We start from the raw sequence: 12633 nt of genomic DNA, 5'->3' as shown, positions 1-12633 counted from the left end.
AATTAGAGTTAATGTTTATTAGTTGGGTATGAGCAGGGTGTACCAACATATTTTTAAATTATCAGTATGAACATTTATACCTTGGAAATCTGTAATTACTACAAATCAAGGCTTGAGTTATTGTTTTGTTGATTGTCTAGATTTAAGAAGATGATGGAGAAAATGTTAATAATGCTGCTTAAACGCTGAAGTATGTTCATGGGAGAGGAGGTTATTCAACATTTACCAACGTACTGCCCAGGATATCCGTGGCACCAAAAATTGTTAAATTCCTGCTTTTGGAGAGATCTTCCAACTCAAGAGTTTATGGAAGAAGAAGGTGTCACTGAAATAGCTACCATACTGAGAATGTCATTGATTATTTAATGACATACTCTGCCTAGCATTAAGTACTAGAAAATTTCACCTTAGAGTCAGAAAGAGGTACAAATCTGAATAAGAAAAACATGAGAAAGTGATGCCTTCTTTGTAGAATTTTGTCAAAAAAATTCAGTATTTTTCCCTTTTCCATTGCTTTTAGTATATGAAATAGATAAAAAATTATTTTAAATAATTTTGACATTTAAAAATTAATGATAGGCTATTCAAATTTTGGGTATAGGCCTAATCAGAATGTTTGAAAAAGAAGAAAAAAGACATAACAAATCACTATTGACATGTCTTCTTAGAACATTCATATCCAAACTTTATTCTTTAGCTGATAGTAAGTAACTAAACCCAAGCCTGATTTACTGTGATACAGGAATCATGGTTTGTAAAACCCTTAAAGATGATCTAATCCAACCTTTTCATTTTGCAAGAAGCAAAAACCCAGGTCCAGAAAGATTGTGACTTCTCTGAGGTCATACCACACACTACTACTATAAATTCCTTAGGAATCTCAGTATTTTTAAGCTGAGCATCTTACATCATTTTCAGCTAACACATGTGACTAAATCATTTTATGAATGTGATATAGTTGTCAGCCACTGACCATCTCCATGACAGCAAACATCCTTTTAAGAATTGTGATTTGTTCCTATAACATATTAGTTTTAATACAGTGGAATTCCTGGAAGAGAAAAAAAAAAACTCAATAGGTTAGCCCATTGGAGTAGAGGCCAGTGAAAGGGGTAGAGCTATAGGAACTTTTAAAAAGCCTGAAGGAGGCTTTTAATTATCTGTTTTTAGCATTTCATCCATGTGAATCATTCATTCTTATGTGCTATATCAGATAAGTAGATAATTCTTTATCTATAACACCAAGGGATATATATATATATATATAATATATATATATATGTATATTATACATATATAATATATATATATATATATATTAGCAGTAACACATATTAGAAATAAACTCAGTATCTAGAATGTGACTAGGGTCAGACTGTAATTTATGGCTGTGTATGTTGTGGGGTGGGGTAGAGAGGAGGTATATGGGGGAAGTCCCTAGGCAGAGCCCCAGGGACAGAGATGGGGTGGAGAAGTACAGGTGGAACTCCTATAGCACCTAACACAGGGTACCCTTCTAAATAAGGAAGTGATGACATTGGTGGGGCTTCCCTCATATTATCTCCACCCTTACCCTTATCCACTTCCAAGTACAAAAAAGGTTTAGGTGATGATTGTATCTAGTTGAGGTCCAATTTCATCACAACAAAATACCATTGCTTTTCTGTTTCTTTCAAATTTAAGCTTCCCTCATATTATCCTTGCTTTTCTATTTCTTTCAAATTTAAACTTCCATCATAATATCCCCATCCTTACCCTTATCTGCTTCCAAGTACAACAAGGGTTTAGATGATGACTGTGTCTAGTTGAGGTCCAATTTCATCGCAACAAAATACCATTGCTTTTCTGTTTCTTCCAAATTTAAGCATAACAGTATTATTTGGGTTGTTCTAAGTTATAGAAAATCATAGAATGATAAATTCTCTGCATTTCAGAGGTCATCTGGTCCACCATTTTACAGAGAAGGAAACTATGGCCCAGAGAGGAGAAATAATTTGCTTAATGTCACACAATAATCACATGCAAGGCCAGGATTCAAACCCTAATTTTCTTAGTTTAAAGCCAACATATTTTCCTCTGTGACTCCATCTCACAGTCCTTCCAATTCTGAGATTTTATGATTTACAAGTCCTAGCCAATGACCTGCTTCATTTTAATCAGTACTCAGTTCAACAAGGCAGCCCCATGACTGTAAAAAACCTGGACTTCCCCCAATCAGTGGTGGGGAAGCTAGAGTGATTTCTGTGGGGTCCTGAGGTTCTCCCTGCCCAAAGACCTTCTCTCTATTCATATGCCAGCCAACTTTCTCCTGTGTGGAGGCACCAAGGTATAGTGCCTCCATACAGGTAAAGAACATCAGACTACACAGGAACGCCTGAGTTAAAGACATGGCTTTCCCGCTGTGTGGAAGATTTAGAATTCTCCAATCTTTAGCATCCTTATCAGTATAATGGGGATGATAATATCTGTTTGGCCAGCCTCACTAGACTGTCATGAGATCATGTTTGGTCATTACTTCTTAAAAACCATCAAGCCTGGTACCAAAGAAAAAAAAAGAGATAATTACCCTTTCATATATTCAAATAACTTCACTATAGATAATAAAAATAGGCCACAAACCCATTCCAAACCATCATCCTAGAAAATGGAGCATCTTAAATACACATTTCTCCTAAGAACCATTGTCTAAGAGTCAACTTCTATTGAAAGGTCTGTGGGAAAAGGTTAGAGGGAGTCTTTGCTCCCTCTTGTGGCAAAAATGCAACTTTGCCTAATTAGGAGGCTGCAGCAACCAATTGTTTGTGGTCAATTAGCTCATTCAGGTTAGGTTCTCATCAGGATTAGGCTAATCATGGTTTTGCTAGTCAGAGATCTGTGGGTTCACTTAGCTTGACTTTGTAATACAGCGGAGACCAGTCCTTGCTGACTGACCATGTAAGAGTGGAAATGAGTCAGTTAACTCCATCTTCACTCCTTGAAACATGATTTGACTCATGCAGAAAATGTGCACATGGGATGTTGGGATTACAAAGTATCTTAGTGAACATGTATTGTGGTACTGCCTCTGCCAAGTCTAGCTAGGTGAATATGGGTAAATTGCCTAATCGCTCTAGCCCTTCCTGCTATAGATAGTGGGGCAATTATGCGATTTTTATATCTGAAGGACATCTATTAACAATGTAGCTCAAAACTTTCATCAAGGCTTGCTGGAAACTGTTACAATTTACTTACTGGAGACAAGTTACAAGTAAGTTGAAACAGAAAAAAATAAAAAGCTGGCCCAAGGTCTGAATAAAGTCAGTATTGAAGTCAAGAACTAAAATTAGAGAGCTGATTCTAGCTCACAAGCTTGGCAATAATAAGTCCACTATTTAGAATCCAAAGTGCCATATTTTTCATGATTTTCATATGTATTATATAATGATATGTTAATTAACAGTCTTAGTTTCACCTGCCACAAAAATGTTTTCATTTAAATTCTGTTAACTTGGTCCTACCTCTTCTTTTCCTTAAAATACTTGAATAAATGTACATGTAAACTAGCATTGCTGTTGCTGTTAAGTATTTAAAGTTGTAAATGCTAATATTCCAATATATTGGATGCCCTTTAGATAGATGAAATTTAAAAGAACTTTCACCTGCTCAAATCTTAGATGAATTAAGAAAAGAACTCATAGTTTTACATTGAATTTTATATTTTCATATTTATATATTATTTTAATGTTTGCAAAGTCCTTTGTCACAAGAATGCTATAATGTAGATAGTCCGAGCATTATTAATCCATTTTGTTGTTGTTCAGTTGTGTCCAACTCTTGGAAACCCTGTGACCACACTATTTGTGAGTTTTTTGGGTTTTTTTTAGCAAACATACTGGAGTGGCTTGCCATTCCTTCTCCAATGGATTAAGGCAAAGAGAAACTAAATGACTCATCCGGATTCACACAGTCTGAGGTTAAATCTGAACTCAGATCTTCCTGATTCCAGGCCCAGTGCTCTATCCACTGAGCAATCTAGTTTCCTTCCATTTTATAAATGAGCACATTTAGGCTCAGAGAAATCAAATATACATAACTTGCCCATGACCATAGAATATACTGTCAAAATCTATGTCCAAAAGAACTAAAGGATGAAAGCTTCCCCCCCACCCCAGTCCCCAAAGTGCTTTCATTCCAGCAGCTATGTAGTATTGAATGTTTTATAAATTTCCCCAACAAGTTCAGGGTAGAAAGCTATTGTGCCACCTTTTATACAAACCAAAATTTGAAATCGTCCACTGTCTTTCCCAGGGAAAGCAACTCTTCCCATCCATGGGCTCCTTGTGGTTACTCTGTAGGTATCACTTCAACAAATTATAACTGGAATCTTCAGTTTCACATAGCCTTGAATGCTGTTTTATTGTATCCAACTCCTTTGGGGACAATGAACTCTAAATTACTTACTGAGGAGCACTGACTAAATTACTTACTGAGGAGCCCTGACTGAGTCGAAAGAAATGGCCTTTATCTGATTGGTCCATGGAACTAGAGGCATTTAGCGTCAAGAAAAAACATCTGAGGGAAGGGTTTTTATAAGGAAAAGGGATTAAACGTGTTAATTGATTGATTGATTAAACCAGAGGAAAGAATTAGGAGCAACAAGTGGATTTTGAAAAGATGCAAATCATGACGAAATAAGGAAAAAACTTCCTAGCAATTAGAGCTATCCCCCAAAACAGACTGGACACTTTGGGAAGCAGTGGATCTCCCCCATATTTTCAAGCACAAACTAAATGACTTCTTATTGCAGTTGTTGTACAAGGGACACTGGGACAACTGCAGATAAATGGCTACTTAAATCACTTCCCACTCTAAGATTCTGTGATTCTTTGAATTGGTATGACCTAATTCCTGCTGACATTCTGCCTTTTCATTTTTCCTATCCAGGATGCCTTTGTGGAATTATATGGCAACAGCATGAGACCTTTGTTCGATTTCTCCTGGCTGTCTCTGAAGACTCTCCTCAGCCTGGCTCTGGTGGGAGCTTGCATCACTCTTGGTGCCTACCTAGGACACAAGTGAATAAGCAAACACACACAATGGATAGATATGCAAAAGACTCACTAAACTGTAGAAATAGTATGCATTTTTTTTTCAGTGATCCATAATAAAATTTGGGTGTGGTCTCTTTAAAAAAAAAAAAAAGGAAAACATTGGAGGAAAAAAAAAACTTCTGGGCAAAATATTAAATCAGCTATTTACTGCCAAAGGGAAATATCATTTATTTTTACATTATTAAAAAAATTTATTTATTTAAGACATTTACATGTAACCTCCTGTCTTCAGAAACTCTGCCGCTTACAGCAAAGTAACTCTTACTATGGCTCCACACAGAATCTCCTGTGCCTATAAATGCTGATTTGTTTTAGACGGAGTTGGCTGGACTAACTCAATCTCCGAAGAACAAACAAACTGACAAAGGACCTTACTGTTGGGGAAGAGCTTTTTTAGGCTGCTTGATTATAGGGAGGTGGGGTGCATTTTATGTGCATTTATTTGCCCTGCATGGAAATAGAATTATTTCCTGCTAGGAAAAAAATGACACTTTGCTTATGATTTGCATGGTGCACACACCATCCAAGAAGAAAAGGAAATTTGAGGGCAGACTTATGGTCCGTTAAGATTCTTCATATTTCCTCCACCTCCCCAGGACAGCTATGGGAAATATAATCATAAATCATATATGAAAGTATTTTTTTAAGCTACCAATTGTGCCGAGACAGCTTTTTAACGATTAAGACAATATCATCCAATACCTTAAACACTGATTTGTCTATTCAGATACTCAGAGATATGTCAGTCCAAATACTCCCTATCTGAGTAGGAAACTGGCTCCTTTGGAACATCAAGAAATCAACATGTCAGTGATTTCTTCAGCATCAGGGTGTTTTTTTTTTTTGAACTACTCACACAGAAACATCAGGACACCATAAGTGCCTGTTTCTCCAGGGTAAGACTGCAGCTTGCAGGCCTGTCTTGTGTCCCAACTAAGTGGGCTCATTCCTGGAACCACTCCCATGCAGGCACTGGTCTCCATGAGGGTTTCTAAACAGTGCAGTGTGGTCTCTGAAACTTTGGAAGTTAACAAAGTTTTGAATTCCATTGGCAAATAAACATTTTTCCATTCAAGAAAGAACTCTAAGTGGGCTCTATTAGGGCCTGTTTATCAAATTGGAGATAATGAAATCAATTTAAGCTCATTTTTCCAATTTAAAGTGGAATTTGGGGACGAAAACTATTTTTTCCACATTGGTCATTTCTTAAGTTTGCCGTCGAAGAAGACAAAGCTCTCATAGTCATCTCCCAGATCATCCTGACAATTTTAGAAAACTGATTCAGTCCAGGAAGAGGCAAAAAAAGGGGAACCCTGCTGCCTTTGTGTTGGAGGGAGAGAGAGAAAAAAGAGACACACACAGAGAGAATGTGGTTAAAAAAAAAAAAGGACTTGAATCCCTTTTATATCCAGATTTTAAATCAATCTCAATAAGGCAGACAGATGAGGAACAGTAAATTGTACCAAATACTGTCCAAACAGCATGCCTGTATTTGGGACTGAGCTCTGACATATTGATGTGGTTCAAAGGAAGGTTTTAATAAAGAAGGGAAATGTCAAAAGGAGTGTCATGGACTAATTAACTTATGCCTATGGAATTTGATGGGAAAACTCATTAACTCATCATTATTATTGTTTGTTCTTATTTGGAAACCTGGAAGGGGGAGAAAAATTCCAGTTGTGGAATTTGGAGATTATCTGCACATCCTGGGAGCAAAGAAAAGAAACAGTGGCTAAAACTGTTGAGGAATCTCAAAAGAGATCTAGCCTCCAGCTCATAAACTAGAGAAGAATTTGTATTTTAAGTTTAGATTTCGCTTTGTGATATACATGAAATACCTTTGAGGCATTATGGCATTATATACCATTTATCTGTATTAACTTTGGAATGTATTTTGTTTAATGTTTAATGCTGTAGTTGATGTGTTTTCAAAGCTGCTTTTTTTTTTTTTTTAGGTATGTGCATCTCAGCATTTAAAATTTTTTTAATTTAGTTATGACCTCTACACTATTTGTTAGCAAGGACGAGAATTTTCCATTTAAAGTTTTGTATTTTGACTCTCCAGAAACTCTTAACAATGCCTCTTGTAGTCTTTGGACCTCGGACAGCTGAAGGAGAGGGAACTGTAGCTTTTGAGGGCATTCATCTCAACAGGTTTTGTACTATGCTTTGAAACAGAAATGTTGGAATAAAGCAAAACGGCATTTGCTGTTGTACCCCTGACCTTGTTCCTTATAGTTTTATTTAACCTGAATAATTCTGAGTTTAGTAACTCAAGTTATTTGAGAATGTGCACATTCAGCTATAACCATGGGGTTCATTTGCATGAATTTTCTAAGATAGAGACTTTCTAGGGCCTTATAGTAATTAAGACTCTAGCCCTAGGAGTGTGTAACTTTTAGACTTGCATCAAAATGACCCATTTAAATATAGGTACCAAGGAAAGCCATAGGAGCTTATTTAAATAGGTCATTTTTCATGAGAGTTAGTAGCACTTATGGGTTCACATTTGGAACAGAATAGACTTGTAGAGTGGAAAATGGCATGAATTATAAGTCATTATTCAGAACCAAATTAGTGAAGAAGATAAAATGATTTTTTTGGTTTCAATTTTAAAATGTTTTATTATTTTATGAAAGGTTTACATTTTCAAAAGTGGCAAATATTGAACTGAAAGCCCTGTGCTGCTATGCCAACAAGATCACCTGCATGGAGTTGGTTTTGTAGTTCACTCCAAGTGTCAAGATTTTCCAAGCTGCTTTAGAAGTAATATGAAGTACCTGATGAACATTTAAAAGATAAAGTCTGATTGGTGTTTGGTTGTCTTTGTGGTTGTTGTTGTTATTGTCCTTTGAAAAAAAAAACCTGGGTTTCCCACTATATGAGTAAAGTGTGTATATATATGTGTGTATATAAATATATATATATTAAAAAATTAGTCATGGTGGTTGATGTTTGTTTGGTTTTCTCTTGCTATTGGGGATCTCATTTTCTGGTATTCCCCATGAAAAACTTTTGCCACCTGACTCTAGAATTGTACAGTATTTCCATGCCTGCACTTGCTCAGAGACTAGTTGATAATGCATTTCTTTTTGTTAAAGATATAGAAATGATGAATGTATATAAAAGTTTGAACTAATCAAATTTTTTTCTTCATCTCCTTTCCTAGGATATTGTTCTCTAGCTCTATACCTTTGGGTATACCCTCATTGAATCATTTACACCTAATGTTTATGACATGCACACACGCATGCACACACACATACACACACACACACACACACACATACCTCATACTATGTATTGGTTGTCTAGGGCAGAGATATAAAAGACACATATTTTCAACTGGGTCCATTGACATTAAGAAAAGGCTATGAGGGAAAGAACACTCCACTGTCCGCATGAATAAATAAACCCTTAATTCCTAAAGCTTTAAAAGTCTTTCACATAGAAAAGCAACACTTTTACACTATTGTAGAAGAAGAAAAAATGCTGCATTGGGTAGTCAACCAAGCTCTACCATCCAAAATATTCAAAAAGGACAGAAAATTATTTTTAGACTCTCTCTTTGTGGAAACTCGAGTTCATAAATATAGCAAGTACCCAGCTAATAAAACAAAACAAAACAAAAGACAAACAAGAGTGTGCCCTCAATTCTCCATTTCACCTTGTAAGTTTCAGATTTGCCCATTTATTTAGAAATGGCTTTTAATTATATAGTCAGTCATCAAGCATTTAGACTGTTTCCTTTTTTCCCAGCACCAGATGCAATGATTATAAAATCAAAAAATCAAAAACATAAGAATTATGTTTAAAAGTGAAGAATCAGAACTTCTCAGCAACATGACATGAAGGACTGACTAAATTTTCAAGAGTCTAGCAATGCTTAATTTACACTGAAGTAAATAATTAAGAATTTCCACTTTAAACCCCAATTTAACCTATTGAATTCTTTCAAGGTTGTGGCTATGGTTAGTTACCCTTTCTTATCACTTACATTGAATGATTTACATGGGCTGTGTGAAAGACAGAGAAAGGTCTTTGGGAAACAAATATTTCTAAGGACATCAAGGAACAGAGTTTAAGCTCTGATTCTAATTCTGTCCTTTGGTGTCATAAGCAATAGGAGATGAATGTGATTGTTCACATAAAAAAACAACAACATATTCACACACTCAGACGCACACAGGTCTAAAATTCAAGTCCATGTAGAGCCTAATCAGATTATTCTTGTTACTTTGAATTATATGTGTTTTTAGGAGTTTTATTGTAATAATGGAGGAAGGGGAAGGAAGAAAGAGATTAACAGTAGTAAATCAGGTTCTGAAAACAAATCAGTCTTAACAAATATTTTACAGAATTAGTGGACCTGATTAATTTGCTGTAAATATGGAAAAATTGAAATAGAACCTTTGTTAGTGCTAAATATATCATATGATAATGACCCAGTATGATAAGAGAGTATTTTACTACTCTCATATACAGCTCTATTGGCACCAGTGGACCTAAAAGTTCATTTCAGTATGATTGTCTTGCTTAAAAAACTCCTTTGAAAGTTAACATTCTGGATATAAGTTTGCATTCCAAGTCTATGTGATAGGTATTTAAACAGTCATTTGTTTAAATTGGTGGAATAATCATTGACACAGCCTGCCTTAGAGTGGGGACATTTCTTTTTTGCTTATTTGCTATCATGATAGTTTCATACAGCATCATGATAGTGCTGGCAATGTAACTCACAATTCTTTCTAATTAAATTGAGGAATAATGATACCAGTCAGTGAAGTATGCAAAAAAAAAGAAGCACTCTCTTTTATGATCTGGTACTCTCTTTCATGGTCACTGAATGTATGGGCCCTTACAATTAAGTCACAATGGGAACTGAACATTGTAAATAGTTCAGAAGAAACTCATCATTGCTCTCAGAAAAATAACCCCAAAATGTCTGTTCTGCTGCTGATAGTCAATCATGCCATCTCTATATACAACAGACAGCATATCAATGACCAAAAAGACTGAAACAGCAACTTGGTATCCTAATCGTTTATATAAAGGTACGAGGACAATCTTACAAATATATAGCAGAGAGGCTATATTACAGCTGATTTTTAAGTCTGTGTTATTACAAGTTGACTCTAATTTAGCAAGTGGTCATTAACTCCAAGTATTTCCATTCTTTCCTTGGGAAAAAGTTTATAGCTAGTTTTCTTGATGGAATGTAATACAATCTCCATTTATATTGGCCAGGGTAGCATTGTGAATAGTAGTAGGTGATCTAATTTCATTTGGAGAACCTAAACAGCTGCATTCATTAAAAATTTTTGAAGCCTTCAAAACATCCAAATACTATTTGCTTGGATTCTCTTTTTTTTCATCCTTAAATTAAACTTTAAACATAATTCAATTTTATGCTGAATGTTTTGATTTTTATAGGAACTACTCTAAGTTTTCTGTTTTTAACTTGGGAGCTGAGTTTTCAGTATCACCAGCATCACTGTACATAAAGCAATTTTGTTTATGCAGTACCTTGGATATATGTATGGGAAAGTAAAGTAGTTTTCCAGTTCGCTACCATTAATTACAATGGCATTGTTTTATATTAGTTGTTGGGGGGGAGATCACATTGCCATTAAATTTGTTGTGTCTGTCCAGTTATTATTGTGAAAGAAGAAAAATAAAGTGCACTGTGAGCTATTGGTTACGTACCTGTTTAAAATTTGTTTGTGTCAGCTTTCCCTAGTATGAATCACCACTGAACAAGATCGTAATAGAAAGCTCTACTAAATCTGATTGACTATGTACTGATGTCATAATGATATCGTTAGAGATTAGGCTGTGATGTTCCCTTACAGGTGAAGCCCCCTTATACTCAGCTTCTTTGTGTTCCCTGAAACTGAAGCTCCTTGGATAGGTCGAAGAAGGACGTGGCTTATACCCACTCTCCAAAAGAAGGAATTTGCCAGTTAGATTGCACTCTGCCACATGCCTAGATCATTTGTGGGTTTGGAAATTCTATCATTGATGTGATATGACTAGGCTGGGGGGGGGGCGGGGAATGAATGTGGAAAATGAAAAAAATAAAATTATATCAGATGACTCTAAAAAACTTCAAAAGTCATATTTTGAAGCTAACTTTCACCAATTTGGCCCCCAACAGCCCTTTTCTTTAGGACATGCAAATGCTAAGTAGCAATTCCCCCAAAGGGTGAGAATTGATAAGTATTTCAAGGATTACAAACTTGTCTCTCAACAATCTCAGACAATCCTGTCTTAATATTCTCCCTTATAAATGTTCTCCTTTATTAACTTCCTTATAACTGTTGAGGTTGTCACCATGCTTCCAGTTTCTCAGGTTCACAAACCTTTTCAGGTCCTCATTCTCACTAATGCCTTGTATTCAATTAATTGCTAAATTTTGTCATGTTTACCTTTAAAACATAATTTAGGGGAAGCTAGTGACACAGTGGGAGGCAGCTAAGTGGTGCAGTGTATAGAGCACCAACCCTAAAGTCAGGAGAACCTGAGTTCTGACACTAAACACTTCCTAGTTGTGTGATCCTGGGCAAGTCATTTAACCCCAATTGCCTCAGAAAAACAAACAAAACAAACAAACAACAATGACAACAACAAAATCATAAATTTATTCCCTTCTCTCCAATCACACAGCTATAATCTTAAAGTTATGACCTTGATTCAGGCCCTAATCACCTCTTTCATAGATTATTCCAATGGCCTCTTAATTGGTCTCTAGATGACTCTCCTCTGTTTTTATCTAACCCATCCTCCACTCAGCAGATAAAAGTGATTTTCCTAGAGCATAGATCTGCCCTCCAATCCTTTTGCTTAATCAGCTCTAGCTCCAGGATCTATTATAAAGTCCTTGATTTGGCATTTAAGGCTCTCCACTAGCTATTCTCTCTCTATTTTTCAGTTTCTTTGTCCTTCTCACTATACTCTCTATAATAGTCCAGTAACACTGGCCCAGAGCTTCTACCTCCTAGACCCATGACCCTCCATCTCTCATCTTTGCAGCAGGCTATCTTCCATGCCTGAAATGCTCTCTCTTCACCTTTCCACATCTCTGACTCCTTTCAGGGTTCAGTTCAAGTTCCATTTTCTTAAAAAGGTCTTCCTAGACACTCTCCAACCCAGCCATTTGAGCTTTATCTTAAGTTAACTTCCTTCTACTTTGTACTTTATCTCCATTTGTCTTTATCTTGCCACTGAACCCAGCTGGCTCTGGAGGAGAAAGTAAGGGAGATGACCTTGCACAGCCCTCCCTCACTTAAATCCCACTGACTTGCACAGCATCCCCTCCCTGATGTCATAGCCCTCTACACAACAAAGGACAAATAAACAACAATTCCATAGACACATATTTCTATGCTGTCTACCCTACTATATTATATGCTAGCTCCTTAAGACAAGGATTATTTTCATGTTTTTGATTTTTTTTTGTGCCACAGTGTGTGGTAAGGGCTTAATAAAGGTTTGTTGAGTGATCTGTATTTCACAAATGTGGAAACTCACTTACCCAAGGTCA

The 12633-nt window shown here is 36.1% G+C and overlaps 1 protein-coding gene across 1 annotated transcript in view; it reads left to right on the top strand.

The window, feature by feature from the left end:
- BCL2 (BCL2 apoptosis regulator) overlaps positions 1-10791 on the top strand; it is a 217935-nt gene extending 207144 nt beyond the window's left edge. Inside the window, exon 2 of the mRNA XM_031946177.1 lies at positions 4924-10791. Coding sequence (XP_031802037.1) covers positions 4924-5058 — 135 coding nt within the window. The 3' untranslated portion in view covers positions 5059-10791. The remainder of the gene's footprint in view (positions 1-4923) is intronic.
- The last annotated feature ends 1842 nt before the right edge of the window (positions 10792-12633 follow it).

Source organism: Sarcophilus harrisii, chromosome 1 (genome assembly GCF_902635505.1).
Source record: "Sarcophilus harrisii chromosome 1, mSarHar1.11, whole genome shotgun sequence".
NCBI classification, from domain to species: domain Eukaryota; kingdom Metazoa; phylum Chordata; class Mammalia; order Dasyuromorphia; family Dasyuridae; genus Sarcophilus; species Sarcophilus harrisii.
This window is presented reverse-complemented; position numbering and strand designations above follow the sequence as displayed.